The sequence below is a fragment of the Rutidosis leptorrhynchoides genome, chromosome 7 (assembly GCF_046630445.1).
Source record: "Rutidosis leptorrhynchoides isolate AG116_Rl617_1_P2 chromosome 7, CSIRO_AGI_Rlap_v1, whole genome shotgun sequence".
Taxonomy (NCBI): Eukaryota; Viridiplantae; Streptophyta; class Magnoliopsida; order Asterales; family Asteraceae; genus Rutidosis; species Rutidosis leptorrhynchoides.
Window position 1 is genome coordinate 133,622,185 of NC_092339.1, and position 21,836 is coordinate 133,644,020.

Genomic DNA, 21,836 nt, shown 5'->3' on the forward strand with positions numbered 1-21,836 from the left:
CAGATGAAGAAGAAATACCCGCATCTATTTCCAGAAGATTCTTCAACACCTTCAACAGCTTAAAATTTCGGGACGAAATTTATTTAACGGGTAGGTACTGTAGTGACCCGAACTTTTCCATGTTTATATATATTAATTGAGATTGATATTTACATGATTAAATGTTTCCAACATGTTAAGCAATCAAACTTGTTAAGACTTGATTAATTGAAATATGTTTCATATAGACAATTGACCACCCAAGTTGACCGGCGATTCACGAACGTTAAAACTTGTAAAAACGATATGACGATATATATATGGATATACACATGGTTAACATGAGATTATGATAAGTAAGTATCTCCATAAGTATATTAATAATGAGTTATATACATATAAACAAGACTACTAACTTAAGGATTTCGAAACGAGACATATATTTAACGATTATCGTTGTAACGACATTTAAATGTATATGTATCATATTAAGATATATTAATATATCATAATATCATGATAATATAATAATTTAACATCTCATTAGATATAATAAACAATGGGTTAACAACATTAATTGAGATCGTTAACTTAAAGGTTTCAAAACAACACTTACATGTAACGACTAACGATGACTTAACGACTCAGTTAAAATGTATATACATGTAGTGTATTTAGATGTATTAAAATACTTTTGGAAGACTTCAAGACATATATCAAAACACTCATACTTAATGAAAATGGTTACAGTTACTTTTCCATTCTTTTCTTTCATCAAGAATTCTAGTCGTATTCTTACCCGTATTATACACAGCTTCAAAACGTACTTACTATGAGTATATACCAATAGGAACTAGCATGGGATTCCACTCTTGATTATGTCATGTATGACTAATCAATTTTAACTTCTACCATGAGCTAGTCAACTAACTAGAACTCCTTTTAACCCCACTCACCACTCACCAATTACCACTCATCATTCACTCCATTTCACTTCCAATTCTCTTTCTAATTCTCTCTCAACACACCCACACTATTATGAACGTATTTTTCCAGTAGTTAATCATCATCTTCATCAAAAATCACTTCAAGAATCAAGCTATAATCATCATAGGAAGAACACTTCAAGAACACTTCAAAAATCCCTTCAAGTTTACTAATTTACTTCCAAGCTTTCTAATCCATTCCAAGTAATCATCTAAGATCAAGAAACCTTTGTTATATACAGTAGGTTATCTTTCTTATTCAAGGTAATATTCATATTCAAACTTTGATTCAATTTCTATAACTATAAACTATCTTAATTCGAGTAAAAATCTTACTTGAACTTGTTTTTGTGTCATGATCCTACTTCAAGAACTTTCAAGCCATCCAAGATCCTTTGAAGCTAGATCATTTCTTGTCACTTCCAGTAGGTTTACCTACTAAACTTGAGGTAGTAATGATGTTCATAACATCATTCGATTCATATATATAAAACTATCTTATTCGAAGGTTTAAACTCGTAATCACTAGAACATAGTTTAGTTAATTCTAAACTTGTTCGCAAATAAAAGTTAATCCTTCTAACTTGACTTTTAAAATTAACTAAACACATGTTCTATATCTATATGATATGCTAACTTAATGATTTAAAACCTGGAAACACGAAAAACACCGTAAAACCGGATTTACGCCGTCGTAGTAACACCGCTGACTGTTTTGGGTTAGTTAATTAAAAACTATGATAAACTTTGATTTAAAAGTTGTTATTCTGAGAAAATGATTTTTATTATGAACATGAAACTATATCCAAAAATTATGGTTAAACTCAAAGTGGAAGTATGTTTTCTAAAATGGTCATCTAGACGTCGTTCTTTCGACTGAAATGACTACCTTTACAAAAACGACTTGTAACTTATTTTTCCGACTATAAACCTATACTTTTTCTGTTTAGATTCATAAAATATAGTTCAATATGAAACCATAGCAATTTGATTCACTCAAAACGGATTTAAAATGAAGAAGTTATGGGTAAAACAAGATTGGATAATTTTTCTCATTTTAGCTACGTGAAAATTGGTAACAAATCTATTCCAACCATAACTTAATAAACTTGTATTGTATATTATGTAATCTTGAGATACCATAGACACGTATACAATGTTTCGACCTATCATGTCGACACATCTATATATATTTCGGAACAACCATAGACACTCTATATGTGAATGTTGGAGTTAGCTATACAGGGTTGAGGTTGATTCCAAAATATATATAGTTTGAGTTGTGATCAATACTGAGATACGTATACACTGGGTCGTGGATTGATTCAAGATAATATTTATCGATTTATTTCTGTACATCTAACTGTGGACAACTAGTTGTAGGTTACTAACGAGGACAGCTGACTTAATAAACTTAAAACATCAAAATATATTAAAAGTGTTGTAAATATATTTTAAACATACTTTGATATATATGTATATATTGTTATAGGTTCGTGAATCAACCAGTGGCCAAGTCTTACTTCCCGACGAAGTAAAAATCTGTGAAAGTGAGTTATAGTCCCACTTTTAAAATCTAATATTTTTGGGATGAGAATACATGCAGGTTTTATAAATGATTTACAAAATAGACACAAGTACGTGAAACTACATTCTATGGTTGAATTATCCAAATCGAATATGCCCCTTTTTATTAAGTCTGGTAATCTAAGAATTAGGGAACAGACACCCTAATTGACGCGAATCCTAAAGATAGATCTATTGGGCCTCACAAACCCCATCCAAAGTACCGGATGCTTTAGTACTTCGAAATTTATATCATATCCGAAGGGTGTCCCGGAATGATGGGGATATTCTTATATATGCATCTTGTTAATGTCGGTTACCAGGTGTTCACCATATGAATGATTTTTATCTCTATGTATGGGATGTGTATTGAAATATGAAATCTTGTGGTCTATTATTATGATTTGATATATATAGGTTAAACCTATAACTCACCAACATTTTTGTTGACGTTTAAAGCATGTTTATTCTCAGGTGAATATTAAGAGCTTCCGCTGTTGCATACTAAAATAAGGACAAGATTTGGAGTCCATGTTTGTATGATGTTGTGTAAAAACTGCATTCAAGAAACTGATTTCGATGTAACATATTTGTATTGTAAACCATTATGTAATGGTCGTGTGTAAACAGGATATTTTAGATTATCATTATTTGATAATCTACGTAAAGCTTTTTAAACCTTTATTTATAAAATAAAGGTTATGGTTTGTTTTAAAAATGAATGCAGTCTTTGAAAAACGTCTCATATAGAGGTCAAAACCTCGCAACGAAATCAATTAATATGGAACGTTTTTAATCAATAAGAACGGGACATTTCAAGTAGTAGTTAGGAGTAGATAGATATCAACTCATACTCATCTAATACCTAATATACAAAATATAAGTTGTAACATAAGGACATTCAGAGTTTGATGCGCAAACGTGCACGAGAAGTTTTGTGTTTAGTTTCAATATGAATTCGGTTTCAATCAATAGGTAAACTTATTCCTAATATTAATATTACATATATATATATATATATATATATATATATATATATATATATATATATATATATATATATATATAGACTTTATTAATCATCTTGTTTTCATATCTTTAATTGAAATCAATTGAGACAAACCACTAAACCATCGTTACAGTGGTTATATCTTAAAAGTTGAGTCATAAAATATATAATTTGATAATCGGTACTTTCAAATTTTATAAAAAGAATACTCGATTATATAATACGATTACATAATTCTTGATGTCTCTCCATTATATTTCATATTATTATTCATTAACCAAACTCGTTTTCATAAACAAATTTCATTATTTTGTTCACAAACGATATGAACCACCACAACTATACGATTTCTTAATTTCATATTTATTGAGTACTCTGAATCATGATAAACATTTCACAATTTAAAAGACTACTCTATAAAAAAGGTACAAGCCATCGCAGCATGAAGTACAAGAAGCCAAAGCATGCAATTTCTGATTTTCAATAAGAATAATAATAATTGTGGCTGCTACTTTTCAATTTTTCATATATATGTTTATATATATTGATTGTATGTAAGTGGACAATGATAGAGCTGGGATATAATAATGATAATAATAATAAAGTTGGATTAGGTGGAAAGCAAAGTAGTGGAGATAAAAGGCAACAAAAAATGCTGTATTTGTTTTCTGTTCCCCACAAATCACGACACCAAGAATCCATAGAAATATATATATATATATTTTTTTCATCAGGTTACTTGTGGGCCACGATAGTTTTATTGAGCTGAAATTAGTAGGTTGTTTAAATAGAGAGCTAGTTCGATACACACACATATTTTACTCCGTATCATATTCACATATTCACTTGTAATTTACTTTCTAAGTTTTAAGTTTTAAGTTCGTTCTACTACTATATAATATTGTAAGGGTATTTTTAATTCAAGCTTCAACCGTGAAGATATTTAAAGCTACAAAGAAGACTCAGCGAGAGGTACAAGCAACAGAGCATGGAGTACAAGTCTACAAAGCATAAGAAAATTGTCGGTAGAAAACAACACCGGGACATACTCATTCAAACACCACTTATAGTTCACATTCAAAGTTTTTCTCCGTTTCGTTTCAAGCAAGTAGATAGATATCAATTTGATAAAGAAAACAAGAGGATTGTTTTGAGGTACAGATTCCTTGTTAATTAATTAAGTCAAAGTAATGTAAATTATAACGTCAACAACTTTTTGAAATACCTGATGAGTATAACTCACTGGTGGAAGAACCCAATCTGATAAATTCTTGATCAGAAGACACATCACAGGTTTCTAGATCTTCCAACGGTTTTAGCGGCAGAGGACGATGGCCGACGGGAGCTCTTCGTACTGATAACGTATTATAATTTAGTAGTGTATAATTACCTTTAGTGGTCTATTAACTTATAGGATTAAAAGAAAGTAGATAACAAAAGATAGAAAGAAGAATTGTATTAAGAAAGGTGTACCACTGCAAACTACATCTTTACATATTTATAGTACAATATTTCACTGTGCAGTTAGGTGTAACAGTAATATCTCCGTGAGTTGATCAACCAAATTTACTTTATCAAAAGTGTCGGCCACTAATTTACTTTATCAAAAGTCTATGATTTATAACCGTAGTTATTATCTCTTAATTATCTAGATGTAAACGTGCTCAGGGTACATTACTTTCTTCCATAGCTCAAGTCCAGTTATATAAAAGTAATCAAACTTTAAACTACTCAAAATTAAATATCTTTATAAGTTCTGAGTACATCAAGCATGATTATGATTTACATGAATACCGAGTAATGTTAGCGTAAAGAAAATAAAACTATAAAAGTCAAGATCTAAAAATATATTTTTTTTATCCAATACATGTTACAGTCTAAAGCATTAGGAGTCTAAGAGCAATAATCATTTTTGCTGCCCATTTACAAACGTGATTAGCAAGATCATAAGCCCCAAAGTTGTAACTTGCATATTCATAATCCTGTTTAAAAAGTTTAAAAGCAAATTCTTTTGAATATATTCCTCAAAAGACAAATAAGCATATCAAAATCACCACTCGAAAATTAGTAAAGCTAGCATAACGTGCATTTTGAGTGGTCCATGCATAAAAACAATATTTCAATAGTTTAGTCCGAAAAAGCTTTAAACTTGGTTGGTACTCATTCTTTCAAATATCTTATACTTGTTGAAAGAACAAATCAGAATGTAAATCATTGATTCACATAAGCTCATGACTTGCTTATTTTCGCTAGATATTTGAATTAGTATCTTATGTAACTGACGTCTTAAAACAAATCTCTCACATTAAAAAACCAAATATTAGTTTTTATGCAGTAACTTTAATTTTTTTTTTTATCAGGGGTGAGGATCTTGTAAGTCGACGAGTATGATCGCAACAAGTTTCTTCTAATTTGGAAAATTCAAAGAGTTATATTTCTTATTCACCATGAATTCACAATTACAACACCAATCATTATCTATGGTTTTCGCCGATCTAACGTAAGTAAAATAAACCATTGTATGAAATATCGTACATACTAGATGATTCAACATTTCGATAACCCAACTACATAAATAATTGTCGTTAAGATGTATAAAAAGTCTTGTACAATTTCATAATCATCATTGTTAATTAAATAAATAAATAATCGCAAAATACAAAACTCAACGATTCTTATGTGATTCCCAACCATGACATACTTCTTCTTCATGACAAAGTGTCACATCACTGCCAAGTCATCAGAATTTCTTCATCAGAACCAAACACCCATAGACATACTTTCTCAATAAATTAAATTGAGACCCAAAATATTTATTACTCTGTTTTATTGTATGTACAAATATAACAACCAAATATACAAGTTATGTATACTGATAATCCGTCCTCAAAAAAGCTATAAAACAGCATAATGTTGATCTAAACATCCAGGGCTAGATGAGTGCTAGCCATTCCCATTTCAAGTCTTCGATGACGTCTTCGATGACTAGAAGCAGGGCGACGAGAATGAGTTATGCACAAATATAACAACCAAATATACAAGTTATGTATACTGATAATCCGTCCTCAAAAAAGTTATAAAACAACATAATGTTGATCTAAACATCCAGGGCTAGATGAGTGCTAGCCATTCCCATTTCAAGTCTTCGATGACGTCTTCGATGACTAGAAGCAGGGCGACGAGAATGAGTTATGCACAAATATAACAACCAAATATACAAGTTATGTATACTGATAATCCGTCCTCAAAAAAGTTATAAAACAACATAATGTTGATCTAAACATCCAGGGCTAGATGAGTGCTAGCCATTCCCATTTCAAGTCTTCGATGACTAGAAGCAGGGCGACGAGAATGAGTTATGCACAAATATAACAACCAAATATACAAGTTATGTATACTGATAATCCGTCCACAAAAAATTTATAAAACAACATAATGTTGATCTAAACATCCAGGGCCAGATGAGTGCTAGCCATTCCCATTTCAAGTCTTCGATGACGTCTTCGATGACTAGAAGCAGGGCGATGAGAATGAGTTATGCACAAATATAACAACCAAATATACAAGTTATGTATACTGATAATCCGTCCTCAAAAAAGTTATAAAACAACATAATGTTGATCTAAACATCCAGGGCTAGATGAGTGCTAGCCATTCCCATTTCAAGTCTTCGATGACTAGAAGCAGGGCGACGAGAATGAGTTATGCATCGGGATTGGCCTTAAGGTTGGTTAAATTTTCAAATTCACCTCTTATTCGGGTTAAACGTACGTACTATCCATACTCAAACTCAACCCATACCCGATTATCCGAACCTTAAAAGGGTTCAAATAGTAAACTTTATAGCTAACTTAAGTGCCGAATAATTTGGTATCATGGTTTTATTTACTCCGTAATTCAATAGACACGAACGATTTGTCTTGAAATGAAACCATCATCAAAGTCATCAAATGTATGCTTCAACTTCACCTACAACTACACAATAATCACCTGCCAGAATCAAACTCAAAAACCCTAATCTGTGTCTGTAAAGAAACAATTTAACAATGACAACATTTTTAGTCTCATCATCATCATCAACAACAACAACAATTAGTTCTTCAAGATTCAATCAAACCCCCAATTCAATTCACTCATTTATTCATCCTATTAAACCCAATAACTTCACTTCAAATACAATTAGTACTAATCCTAATCTGGCTTTAAAATCAAGATTATTATTATGTAAAACAAAAGCAGTGCTGTCTGAAACCCCTTATCAAGAATACTCCAAAATTGGTGCCCAAACAATTGGTTCTATTTCATCAGCTGAGCTTCTTCAAAGTGTTGAAATTGCTGCAAAAACTGGTGCTGAGGTTTGCAAGATTTCATCTTTATATGTTTATCATTTATTAATACACATAATAATTTAGTATAGTACATGAAATCATTATGTGAATTGCTTTGTTCATATCTCTTTAGCTAATCCATTTCTGCCAAAAACTTAGAATGAAAATACTTTCATTAATGTTTTCTGAATTTTAAAATTAGTCCCTTTTGAAATGAATCAATATTATTGTATAATGTAAGACAAGATAATTGTGTATGTGTTAACAGACAATTGTGTAACATCTTGGCATTTTTTTATATATAATTTGTTTGGTTTAGTTTTTGTTTCTCAAGAGTATTGTTTTTTTTTTTTTATATATGTACTCAGGTTGTGATGGAAGCTGTAAATAAGCCTAGAAACATCAGCTATAAAGGACTCACTGATTTGGTTACTGAGTATGGCTGCAAACTTTCTTGTTTTGGATTTATAAATTTGATTTTTTACTACACCTAATATTTGGATGTTTAAGTCCGAGTCATACAAATTTTGATCTATTTTATGCATATATTTAATCAACCGTCTATTGGTATATCTGGTAGTAAGAAAGTTTGAATTCATGTATAGTTCACAGTTTTTTCTATGCCTTGTATTTTGAAATAATCTTTTTTTTTAATAACAAATATTGTTTACTTTCAGTACGGATAAAATGAGCGAGGCTGCCATATTGAGTGTAGTGAAAAAGAACTTTCCGGATCACCTTATTTTAGGGGAGGAGGGAGGTGTGATTGGAGATTCATCTTCTGATTATCTTTGGTGCATAGACCCCTTGGGTAAACTCGTCACTCGCCTTTTAGTTAGATCAATATCTAGTTTATTAGATCTTGACGATATTTAGTCTTTTATAGTCTAGTTAGAGTTTTTTATAATACATAAATGATGTAATCTTGTATATCGTTCATTCGATGTGTATTTAGATGGGACGACAAATTTTGCGCATGGATATCCGAGCTTTGCGGTCTCTGTTGGAGTGCTCTTCAGGGGAAAGCCAGCTGCAGCTGCTGTGGTAATATATCATGAATAATTTTGCTTATATTAATGGATTAATTAATATACACTAATTTATGATATTAAATATACACTAATTGTGGTAGGTGGAGTTTGTTGGGGGCGCCATGTGTTGGAACACACGTACATTCTCTGCAGTTGCTGGTATGGAAGTATTGGTTTAACTAGAGTTTCTTATAAACTTTGTTACATTTATGATTAAGCGATAATATAACGTTTGTCTTCTTATTATTATATGTACTTCAGGTGGAGGTGCATTTTGTAATGGACAAAAGATTCATGTTAGTCAAACAGACAATGTAAGGTTTCATTTCATCCTTTTAATTATAATTATACATAAGTGAATTATGTTTTTATTTACTAGTGACATTTAATATTAGTTTTAATTTAATACTGTTTAACTCTTATAACCGTATTGATATAACTTCACAGGTTGAGCGATCTCTACTCGTGACTGGGTTTGGGTATGAACATGATGATCCATGGGCTACCAACATGAACTTATTCAAAGAATTTACTGACATCAGTCGGGTAATAACCATACTATCGCATATATTTTTTATACTTTCAGGTTTTGGTCTATCATATTATGGCTTGAGTTTCTATATCTATCTTAGAGATTGTAAGATGGGCGGGTCAAGCGGTTGGGTCACAGATGGTGGCGGGTATTATGTAATTAGTCGAATTGTGTTAAATGAATTGATAAGGTGGCTCGATGCATTGTAATATAGTTGGGTGAGGGTTGACCTCTACAACCCAATTGGCCCGTTTCAATTTAAGTTTAGTGATCAATTATAGCCCGGATCAAATCCAATCATAATTACATCAGTCAAAAATGTTACTACAAATCTATCTGTGTGGTTTCGATAGGGTGTGAGGAGACTAGGTGCAGCTGCTGTAGATATGTGCCATGTTGCTTTGGGCATTGTTGAAGCATATTGGGAATATCGTCTAAAACCATGGGATATGGCTGCTGGTGTTTTGGTAAGTAATTCTGCTTATCCTAAGGATACTCATAACAAACTTAAGTTTGAATCTTCTAATTCAACAAGTTTAAGGCATCATTTGTTGCACTAATGATCAGTATTTAGCAAACTTGAATCAAGAATTTGACTAGGTCATATAAGTGAAAAATTAGAGTACAGTTACTGTGTCAGATATTTTAGCTTTCTTGTAGATTTACACACAATCTTAATCAAGCAGATAGTTGAAGAAGCTGGTGGGGCAGTTTCTCGCATGGACGGTGGAAAATTTACCGTTTTTGACAGATCACTATTGGTTTCAAATGGTGTACTGCATTCTAAGGTATAATTTTCAATTGCATGTACGATATTTTTATAATATTCCAAACACCATTTTTTCTATCTTGACTCTTTTCATTTTGTACTTTCGTTTCTTCACGATCGTCATTTCTACAGCTTTTGACTAATTAATTTTTTTTATAAAGTGCTAAACTTGTTGGTTTTGAAATGCAGCTACTAGAGAAAATAGGGCCAGCTACAGAGGAACTAAAAGGCAAGGGAATTGATTTCTCTTTATGGTACAAGCCAGATGATTATAACACAGAAATATAATTAACGTCGTTATTGTTGTCATTATTGGTTCGTTCTAAGTAAATCATATAGTCGTTGCTTATTTAACCATGACTATACTTTATAAGCAATTTTTGATGTGTACTTCTTTATGTTTCTCCTATGTAAAGTACTTAGTCTACACTTGAATAAGCATACATCGTTATACTCATCTTCTTCGCGAAACTTGACATACATTGATCTTATCATTATGGCAATGAAATATGTAACTAAAAATGATCTCATCAATCGGGCTGAACATGTCCAATGTTGATTGATTGATATCTGAGATTTTCTATAAATGGCCACGTTTTGTCATGGGCAGCAGTTGAGGGCGGGTTATGCAACTGTGGAAGATAAACACGTGGATGATTTAGTCCCCCTGGATAATCTCAAACTGCTCTTAAAAAAATTCAATCAATAACAAGAACAAGATAAGAATATCAAAAATCTAATCTCAAAGAACTTATACAAATCGTTCAACGAAAAATGAAGAAAACAAAACGATAACTCAAGCATTTCTGCAAAAGGAAAAATGAAAATAGCATCCGAGACTTTTTCACATTTAAAACATGACATAATTAATTTCCCTTCAGGATATCAATAGGAATGTTATGCTTGAAGGAACATCATGGAATGTCATTCTTTAAAGCTATCTTTAGTAAATGGTTGATGATTTTCCCTATTTAAGTTATTGGATGAGTATTTTAATGGGATGTACAAAGTCTAAAACGGTTCTTCTGTGACCATTATTTATTTCTTTAAAGCTAAATTTACCTAGTTTGTAAAAGTTAGGATTCAGAATTGTTCAGATTCTTACATACCATTCAAATGTTTGTTGGAACGGGACTGGTTACAACCTAGTACATTGGTCTCTCTTTTCAACCATAGACATGAGTATCACTATTTTTATTTGTATTGTTAAATTCTATTTGCGTTATCAGAAAATGCTTCATCAAATTCACATCATTTGTAAAAAGAAATCCACGTTTAGACACAGGTTTAATATAGAGTTGGTATTCTGATTACATGTCGAATGATCATTGACAAGAACAATATACAAAACCTGTAAACTAAAATGACAGTGACAGTAATATACAAAAGGCAACTTAAAATAAAATGTTAGAAAAAGTGAAATCGGATCTGATAGTTTCCAAAATTAAGAACAAAATAATTTCCCCATCACTTTCATGTTTATAACCAGGTTTAACCCTTCGGGATCATAACATGGGTCTACGGATACTTTTATAACACTAATGTTGAATGCTGTAGCAGTTTTTTGGTTCTATGGTATGGTTTCATATTAAATGGCGCCATTTCTATTAAGCAAACGACAGTAGGCTTAGCAGATTAAAACGGTGATTTAAATAGAAGCTTAGATTAGATTAAACAGTAAACTCAAGTAAAAAGGGTACATATAATGTTTGTGGCTGAAAGAAAGTAGACCCTCAATTGGTCAATCTGTCGCTGTAACTCCAGGATTAGATACGGATTCCATATCTTCAGCTGTCACTGGTTTATGTAACTGCAAATATAGGTTTTATAAGAGTACGCAAAATCTACAAATTTAATTCTCTAAATATCAAGTAAATAATTCTTTAAAATTTGGACAAAAGAACTACGTGTAATCTTTGTTACAGAAAGTATAGGTTGCTACTAGATGTGCCTGATTCTAGCCACATAATATAATAACTACATCCCCAGAGTAAAAAAATCACGTTTCGTGATATTTGTTATGTATCATAACAGGTTGCTACAAGACGTCTAGCCTTGGATGATTTAAACCACCATATAGAACTTAGAATGAAGCCAAGTTCTCTAGAAAAACATTGGGATGATCTCACAAATGTTAAGAGAGCAGTTTAGGTGAATGTCAAGCGAAAGAGCAAAAAGTCGACCAAATGATAGCAGGAAACACGTAACGCATGAACTAATTTTATAATAAGTGAGAAATAAAAAGAGAAACTTACTGCTTTTGCAACATCAAACCAATGAAACGCGCGCAAGAACGTATCTTCTTTTGATGGAAGATTATCATGATTCCATAACGTAATGTTTTGGAACTTTGCACTCGTCTCCCAAGAAGCTGCCATTTCTGCATTAGCATCAAGAGCTTTCCTCTTTGCAGAGGGTTTCTTTCCTATAACAAATCCTGCAATGGTTTATAAAATGCAACAGATAAAAAATAAGAATAAAACGTAAACGACTAGGGTTGCATAATATAAAATATACACAAACCTGCGAGATACAGCCGCATAAGTTGCATCCAAACCTTAACAAAAGTGATCAGTATGAAATTTATATAAAAGTATTTAATCACCTTCCTCGTTTAGTCTAACATTTATACATTTTCTCTACTTAAAGGCAGATATGGGTTCTTGCTTAACTTACTTCAAACATATCAATCTTTTTTTTTTGGAAATTATTTTGGGATCAACCAGGGGGACTAAACCACCAACGCATTCATCTCTCGTAGTTGTATAACCCGCCCCCAACTAATGCCTGGAAGAAACCCGGACCAATCCAAGGGCATGACCAATAAAACCCCCCTCCCCGCTGCCCCCGCACTAAGCGAAAGGCGATCTGAGTGGATACTTCAGGTCAGGGATAACATTCAGTGCAATGTTGCAGCCCAGCAGAGTCGAACTCCTGGCCTCTCGCTAAGAGAGGCAGACCACTACCAGTTATATTACATACAACTATCTTCATTACTATTACGTGGAACTCTAAGAAATGAAGATTTATCAATATTTATATTCTCATGAAAGAAAGTGCTCATGTTCACATATCAATAATAAAACTTATCTTTATATTGATAGATAATTGAACTTAAGCTTCTTGATCAAAATGTAATGTCAATAATTATATGGCATTTTGATCCCCAAATCAAGGCAAATTATCCCTAGTACATACTACAACAAAAATTAGTAAATTACATAAATAAATTGAATATAATTAATTTAGCTACGTACCAGAATAACCATCAGGAAGAGAAACAGTTGTGCCTTGTAATTTTCTACCTCTGAAATAAGCTTCCTTCACATTCAGACCATCCACCTCAATACCTAATCACAACAATGTAAAAAATTACCAAATCAAAACCCTAATTCTGCCAATTAGAATTTATATAACAGATATGTATTACTAAAATTAGGGCTTGTAGAGTGTTAAATGAATAAATTACCAGTGGATTTAGGTTTAAAGTAGTGAGAAACAGGAGATGGTCCGGTGTACTTGATGCAGCAAGGAACCTGATGGATCTCATCGGTGAGATCCACTGTAGATGAAGAAGAAGACGACGATGAATTAACACCGGTGAGATCGATGGTTCCGGTTACGGATGACGTAATTTCACCGTCCATTTGATTGGCGATAGAATTGGGGAGGGACGAAAATCGCACCCTATAGTTGGTTCGACGTCGAAATTTTTCCCGCGCTACTTCTTACTTGTGCCGCCAAAAGCACACTTAACAGTTAACAAGGGTTTGGTTTAGTGGTTGGGTTAATTTTGTGCGTGGTTAACGTTGAGGCTGTTGATTAAGGCTAATATATGTAGTTAAGAAGGGGCGTGTGCCAAACAGTTACAGTTGTATGGAAAATTCGGAAGAATGTGGCTAAAAGTGCTACTAATAATCATAAATTCATAATCATGTGTCGAAGGTTGTATCGGATGACAAGAGAAATTCGGAAGTTAGAACAAGTAATGGTTCACAAGTGAAGATTCAAAAGTCACTCGGAGCTTTGAATAAAGATGCATATAATCTAATTGATGAAGAGAACGATGTTGAATCTGATAAAGAGGAAATTGATTCATTTGATGCATATTTATAGTGCATAAGATATACTGTACAATACTCATATTTTCAATATGTTAATAGTAAAGAGATAAAGCAACACAAATTGGCAGCCACTTGCTTGACTTCTTAGTTTCATAACACTCCCCCTTGGATGACAATTTTATTTGTGAACAACTAATACTGCCTCGTTAAAAACCTTTCTAAAGAAAATCCAATGGAAAAAAAAAACTTTAGCTAATGGAAAAAGAGTGCTACATGAGTTGACTCCCCCTCAAGTAGACATCGATGAGCTGTTATATATCCTTTTAACATGCCTCATGCCAATATTGTGAACATGCGTTCTGAAAATAGCAGTTGTAAATGCTTTGGTAAAAAGATCGGCAGAGTATTTGCTGGATTGAACATATCTCATTTTAATCTGGTTGTCCTTAATGAGATCTTGAGTATATGAGAAGAATTTAGGAAGTATGTGTTTTGTTCGGTCACTTTTGATATACTCTTCTTTCATCTGTGCTATGCAAGCTGCATTATCTTCATAGATAGTTGTTGGGCTTTTATCGCGTTCTAGTCTACAAGAATCAGTAATGAGTTGTGTCACTGATCTCAACCAAAAACATTCACGAGAATGCAATCATTTCGGCATGATTTGATGATGTTGCAACAAGTGTTTGTTTTTAGAACGTCATGATATGGCGGTGCCTCCATTTAGGAATACATATCCAGTTTGAGATTTAGCTTTATGTGGATAAGATAAATAGCCTGCATCTGTATAACCAACTAAATCTTGTTTTGAATCGTTAGAATAAAATAATCCTAAATCAGTAGTTCCTCAAAGGTATTGAAATATGTGTTTCATCCCATTCCAGTGTTTTTGGTGGGAGCTGAGCTGAACCTTGCTAACAAATTAACTGCAAAAGAAATGTCAGGTCTTGTACAATTAATAAGATACATAAGAGCTCCAATTGCACTAAGATATGGCACTTCTGGTCGAAAAATATCTTCATGATCTTCACAAGGACGAAATGAATCAGTGTCAACATTAAGTGATCTAACAACCATAGGAGTACTTAATGGTTTTGCCTTGTCCATATTGAAACGTTTTAAAATATTTTCTGTATAAATTGTTTGATGTACAAATAAACCATTAGGCATATGCTCAATCTGCAAACCAAGGCAATACTTGATTTTTTCGAGATCTTTCATTTCAAATTCTTTCTTTAGAATTTGAAAGGCTTCATGGATCTCTTTATTTGTACCTATGATGTTAAGATCATCGACATAAACAACTATGATCACATATCCGGATGTTGTTTTCTTAATGAATACACATGGGCAAATAAGATTATTTGTATACCCTTTGCTTATCAAGTAATCACTTAATCGTTTATACCACATGCGACCCGATTGTTTCATTCAGCTCGTATTGCTCATTTCCAATGATCTCAATCATGTCTACATTGACATTCCGTGACAGATTTTGGTTCTGGATCATCATCATCATTCATGATGTCATATGCAACATTATATGAAAATATCTCATCAAGATTTTTCATTTCATTTCGGTTCCATGATATTTTTGAATGTGCATAATTGATTGAAAATTCCGTATTGACATCATCAATCTCCTCTGCAGAAGGAGTATTGATTTGTGATTCTTCTTCAACACTTTCTTTTACCTCATTATCAGCTGATTTTCTTTTTCGATGATTTTTATATTTGAAACCAATTTGTCTCCCACATTTCTGGCGTGGCAAAGACTCAAGAGTGACATTATTGCCAGCTTTTAGAATTTCAATTTGAACTGGAGCATTTAGTAATGGTATATATGATTTAGTCACTCTTTTTATATCTGTAAATGCCCAGGAAATTTATTCGCAAGTTCTTGCATATGCATTATTTTTTAAAATTCGGTCTCGCATTCTTTTGTATGAGGATCAAGATACATTAATTGAGGTTCACACCATGAAACATCATTTTCTTTATTTTTTATTTCTCCCCCTAATCTAGGGAACAATGTCTCATTAAAGTGACAGTCAGAAAAACATACTGTAAAAACATCACCCTTCATGGGTTCAATATATCTTATGATTGAAGATGTTTCATATCCAACATATATTCCCATCCTTCTTTGAGGATCCATTTTAGTGCGTTGTGGTGGTGCGATAGGAACATAAACCGCACAACCAAATGTTCAAAGGTGGGAAATATTTGGCTGATGGCCAAAAGCAAGTTGCAAGGGGGAATATGTATGACTTGCACTTGGTCTAACTCGAATTAACGATGTAGCATGCAAAATTGCATGACCCCATATAGATAATTCGAGTTTTGTCCTCATTATCAATGTTCTAGCTATTAACTGCAATCGTTTGATTAGTGATTCGGCTAAACCATTTTGTGTATGCACATGGACAACATGATGTTCAACAATAATCCCAATAGACATGCAAAAATCATTAAATGCTTGAGATGTAAACTCACCAGCATTATCCAGTCTCACCCTTTTAATAGTGTAATCAGGAAAATGTGCTCTCAATTTAATAATTTGAGCAAGAAATTCTGCAAATGCAACATTTCGACTTGATAATAGACAAACATGAGACCATCCACTAGATGCGTCTATTAGGACCATGAAATATCTAAATGGTCCACATGGTGAATGAATTGGTCCACATATATCACCTTGAATTCTTTCAAAAAACTTTGGTGATTCTTTTTCAACCTTAAGAGGTGATGGTCTTATTATCAGTTTTCCAATTGAGCATGATGTACATGGGATAAGTGCATCATGAGGGATCTTTTGATCTATCAATGGATGTCCATGTGTATTTTGAATTATTCTTTTCATCATTGTTGATCCTGGGTGGCCTAATCTTTCATGCCACAGATTGATCATTACAGGATCACATGCATTTTAATTAACTACCATGTGTGCTTCTGGTAGATTTATATATGTATAATGTAAACCATAACTAAGTCTTGGTAGTTTTTCAATCACATGATTCTTGTCATTGATACTTAAGTATTTATCATTTTCTGTAGTCACTGATAATCATATCCATTTTGGTATATGTCAGAGAATCTTAATAAATTTCTTTTTGACATGGGAGAAAATAAGACATTTTTTATCAGAAAATTTGTGCCATTTGGTAACATGAATTTTGTATTTCTCATTCCTTTTATTAAATCCGCAGGACCTGATATAATATGTACTGTTCCTTCTGTTGCTTTAAAATCAGTGAAATATACTTTAGATTTGAGTATAGTGTGTGTGGTACCACTGTCTGCAATACAAAGATCCCCACCATTTGACTGATTTTGCACTCCAGTAGTGTACATCATGAACTTCAAAATATGAGAAACAAATAATTAGTACATAATTCATCAATATATTATATTCAAAATATGTTATAAACGAAAGTACATAATAAGGAAACATATAATAAAGTATACATGGTATATATCGTAAATCTACACCCATTTATTTGGTAGGGACATATAATAGGAATTTTATTCATTAAAGTAGTCACTTGTTGGCTCAGTGATTTTTGTATCAAGGTCATCCACAAAGTTTGCCTCTTTTCCTTTTCTGTAACGACCCGTCAAAATCGCTATTGACGCGGCACATTAATCATTGATTCCACAGTGAGGTTTTGACCTCTATATGATACGTTTTGATAAAATATTGCATTCATTAAAATAAGTGACTTTCTAAACATAGAAAGTTATAAACATGTGGGCGAGTGCTTAGGTATAAGCAAAACCCCGAAATACATAAGTCTTTAATTTACAGGTTGACATCACAGTCCAATTATTTATTACACAACGCAGTTTTATTTTGAATGCAATAAACTTTGTACAAAGCATGAGAGACTCCATGCAGGCAACAAGCACATCACAGCGGAAGCATTCTAAGGACCTGAGAATAAAACATGCTAAAAAGTCAACACGAATGTTGGTGAGTTATAGGTTTAATTGCTCGAGTCATAAACATATATAAAGATAGACCACAAGATTTCATCAAAAGTTTATCAATAGATTCTACGTAACAGAGCACCCTGGTAACTAAACTTAACGCTATAGTGATAATTACCCCATTCGTTTTAATACATGCAAACCAACGTGTCTTAAACTCAAATAACATACGTCCGTTAAAAGGCTAGCGCTCTAGCTCCGACGGGGATGTCAAGCCCTATGGATCCATATACAATTATTCGCACCCACCAGTCCATATCCTATGTACTGACAGCTACTAGTTATCAAAGTTAAGGGATTTTCGGTTTAACTCAGTGTAGAATTTAGTATGTACTTGTGTCTTATCGCGTTTAAAATAAATTGCATGTATTCTCAGCCCAAAAATATTTAAAGTATTTAAAAAGGGAGACTATAACTCACTGTTCAATATTGAGACTCAATATTGTAGGCAAATTGCGTAGACGTAATGATGGTAGACGACTGTATGCTTGGCCTTGGATTCAAGAACAATACCCCGAACAATACCCAATATTTCCTTAGCTTAAAACGGTTTGAAACCCGAATTAAAACACCCTCGTATATACTTTATTATTATTAAACTTAAATTAAAATTATAATTATAATTATAAATATAAATTTAAATTTACAGAAGAAAGAAAAAGTGAATGTATTTCATCGAGTAAACTGGCCTTTTATAGGCATGTTTCCTGATTTTGGTCCCCATGCGATCGCATGAATTTTCAGTGCTTTTGCCATGCGATCGCATGGCCGCCTGAACCCCTTTTGTTTGCTAGTTTGTCGACATCAAATAGTGTTTACTGTAGCCCATGCGATCGCATGGGTTTTCAATATTTTTGCCATGCGATCGCATGGCCGCCTTATCCGTTTTTGTTTGCTAGTTCGTCGACATCAAATAGTGTACTGTAGCAAATAGTGTTACTGTAGCAAATAGTGTTTATTGTAGCAAATAGTGTTACTCAGTGTAGAATTTAGTATGTACTTGTGTCTTATCGCGTTTAAAATAAATTGCATGTATTCTCAGCCCAAAAATATTTAAAGTATTTAAAAAGGGAGACTATAACTCACTGTTCAATATTGAGACTCAATATTGTAGGCAAATTGCGTAGACGTAATGATGGTAGACGACTGTATGCTTGGCCTTGGATTCAAGAACAATACCCCGAACAATACCCAATATTTCCTTAGCTTAAAACGGTTTGAAACCCGAATTAAAACACCCTCGTATATACTTTATTATTATTAAACTTAAATTAAAATTATAATTATAATTATAAATATAAATTTAAATTTACAGAAGAAAGAAAAAGTGAATGTATTTCGTCGAGTAAACTGGCCTTTTATAGGCATGTTCCTGATTTTGGTCCCCATGCGATCGCATGAATTTTCAGTGCTTTTGCCATGCGATCGCATGGCCGCCTGAACCCCTTTTGTTTGCTAGTTTGTCGACAGCAAATAGTGTTTACTGTAGCCCATGCGATCGCATGGGTTTTCAATATTTTTGCCATGCGATCGCATGGCCGCCTTATCCGTTTTTGTTTGCTAGTTCGTCGACATCAAATAGTGTACTGTAGCAAATAGTGTTACTGTAGCAAATAGTGTTTACTGTAGCAAATAGTGTTACTCAGTGTAGAATTTAGTATGTACTTGTGTCTTATCGCGTTTAAAATAAATTGCATGTATTCTCAGCCCAAAAATATTTAAAGTATTTAAAAAGGGAGACTATAACTCACTGTTCAATATTGAGACTCAATATTGTAGGCAAATTGCGTAGACGTAATGATGGTAGACGACTGTATGCTTGGCCTTGGATTCAAGAAAAATACCCCGAACAATACCCAATATTTCCTTAGCTTAAAACGGTTTGAAACCCGAATTAAAACACCCTCGTATATACTTTATTATTATTAAACTTAAATTAAAATTATAATTATAATTATAAATATAAATTTAAATTTACAGAAGAAAGAAAAAGTGAATATATTTCGTCGAGTAAACTGGCCTTTTATAGGCATGTTTCCTAATTTTGGTCCCCATGCGATCGCATAAATTTTCAGTGCTTTTGCCATGCGATCGCATGGCCGCCTGAACCCCTTTTGTTTGCTAGTTTGTCGACATCAAATAGTATTTACTGTAGCCCATGCGATCGCATGGGTTTTCAATATTTTTGCCATGCGATCGCATGGCCGCCTTATCCGTTTTTGTTTGCTAGTTCGCCGACATCAAATAGTGCACTGTAGCAAATAGTGTTACTGTAGCAAATAGTGTTACTGTAGCAAATAGTGTTACTGTAGCAAATCACTGTAGCAAGTCGTTTTCACTACAGCACTGTAGCAAAATCACTGTAGCAAAGTCGTTTTCACTGTAGCACATAGTGTTTTACTGTAGCAAAGTCATTTTTACTGTAGCAAATAGTGTTTTACTGTAGGAAAGTCGTTTTTTACTTGTACATATATATATATATATATATATATATATATATATATATATATATATATACATACATACATATAATTGTTCATGAATCGTCGAGAGTAATCAAAGGTAATTGTATATATGAAACAGTTCTAAAATTTTGAGACTCAATCTAACAGACTTTGTTTAACGTGTCAAAATAATAAATCGTATAGAGAATTAGTTTAAATAAGTCAAAATTTTCCGGGTCATCACATTTTCCCTTTAGGGATTCTTGATATTGATTAACAGAATATTGATTTGTTCGACAGTTTTTAAACCAATGGCCAATTTTACCACATCGAGAACAAGAATCTTCAATATTCTTTGAAGAGAGTAAGGGTTTTATCATTTATATTTTGCTGGGGTTTCCTAGCTATAACTCACCTACTTGTCTTTCTTTTAACGAGTAAGTGGTAAATATAACTCATGTTCGTATTTTTGTATGTTTGCTCAGTAATGTGGGACAAAAGTGCCTATATAATTAACCCTAGTGACAAGAGGTGATGGATTAAGATTAACTAATAAAATAGTAATTTAACTTGTAAATATAAAGATAGATAGGTATGGAGAATAGAATTCTGATGGTGAATTATCACAAGAGTTCAACTCCCTAGAATAAACATTAAACCTCAATCAACTGGGCTATGAACCTAACTGATTTGTCACTAAGAGTTTAGGCTTTGAAGATTCTGGCTAAGACGGATATCCCTACTCCCAACGTTAACCTAAAAAGGTTTAAACGACCTTATGGATAGAATCCTAGGTACATGAACAAAGTGTTACACCCATAAAGGAAAGTCTCAGCTTTTCTTAATCCTAGTTGGTCTAACTAAAGCAATATTCCACCGCTTAACACTACGCTATGCCTTAACATTAACAGACTTGCAATCTTAGATATTCTAAGGTACTGATGCCAATCGGGGTGAAGTATCGAGGTGTTAAGATGCCACCCGGGGGTTAGTGATACACGGTGTTAAGTACACTAATAGATGTTGTGAACTCTGATGGTCTTTCGCGGGCACCATTCCCTTGTACAATTAGTTAACCATGGTTATGTGTTGTAGTGTAGCATTTTATATTGTTCGTGATATATGCTATTGTTGTGCT

General features: G+C 32.9%; 2 protein-coding genes across 2 annotated transcripts; one reads left to right on the plus strand and one right to left on the minus strand.

The window, feature by feature from the left end:
• Nucleotides 1-7,483: 7,483 nt before the first annotated feature.
• LOC139857779 (phosphatase IMPL1, chloroplastic) lies at nucleotides 7,484-10,651 on the plus strand. Its single transcript, XM_071846616.1, has 10 exons — nucleotides 7,484-7,895; nucleotides 8,237-8,304; nucleotides 8,546-8,679; nucleotides 8,824-8,912; nucleotides 9,001-9,058; nucleotides 9,161-9,213; nucleotides 9,347-9,445; nucleotides 9,785-9,898; nucleotides 10,118-10,219; nucleotides 10,390-10,651. The coding sequence occupies exons 1-10, from the start codon at nucleotides 7,587-7,589 to the stop codon at nucleotides 10,486-10,488; spliced, it is 1,125 nt and encodes a 374-aa protein (XP_071702717.1). The 5' UTR covers nucleotides 7,484-7,586; the 3' UTR covers nucleotides 10,489-10,651.
• Nucleotides 10,652-11,668: 1,017 nt separating this feature from the next.
• LOC139858501 (uncharacterized) lies at nucleotides 11,669-13,989 on the minus strand. Its single transcript, XM_071847346.1, has 4 exons — nucleotides 13,670-13,989; nucleotides 13,458-13,550; nucleotides 12,456-12,637; nucleotides 11,669-12,010 (listed from the first exon to the last, which is right to left on the minus strand). Exons 1-4 carry the CDS (start codon nucleotides 13,845-13,847, stop codon nucleotides 11,942-11,944), a joined length of 522 nt encoding a protein of 173 aa, XP_071703447.1. The 5' UTR covers nucleotides 13,848-13,989; the 3' UTR covers nucleotides 11,669-11,941.
• Between the last annotated feature and the right edge of the window lie 7,847 nt (nucleotides 13,990-21,836).

What these genes read in the sequence shown, in the direction of transcription:
- LOC139857779 (XM_071846616.1), top strand. Translation starts at nt 7,587, where the DNA reads ATGACAACATTTTTAGTCTCATCATCATCATCAACAACAACAACAATT. An exon ending in CTGCAAAAACTGGTGCTGAG is followed by an intron (nt 7,896 to 8,236) that starts GTTTGCAAGATT and finishes ATATGTACTCAG; the next exon opens with GTTGTGATGGAAGCTGTAAA. An exon ending in TTGGTGCATAGACCCCTTGG is followed by an intron (nt 8,680 to 8,823) that starts GTAAACTCGTCA and finishes ATGTGTATTTAG; the next exon opens with ATGGGACGACAAATTTTGCG.
- LOC139858501 (XM_071847346.1), bottom strand. Translation starts at nt 13,847, where the DNA reads ATGGACGGTGAAATTACGTCATCCGTAACCGGAACCATCGATCTCACC. An exon ending in CTTTAAACCTAAATCCACTG is followed by an intron (nt 13,551 to 13,669) that starts GTAATTTATTCA and finishes TGTTGTGATTAG; the next exon opens with GTATTGAGGTGGATGGTCTG. An exon ending in TCTTCCTGATGGTTATTCTG is followed by an intron (nt 12,638 to 13,457) that starts GTACGTAGCTAA and finishes AAACCATTGCAG; the next exon opens with GATTTGTTATAGGAAAGAAA.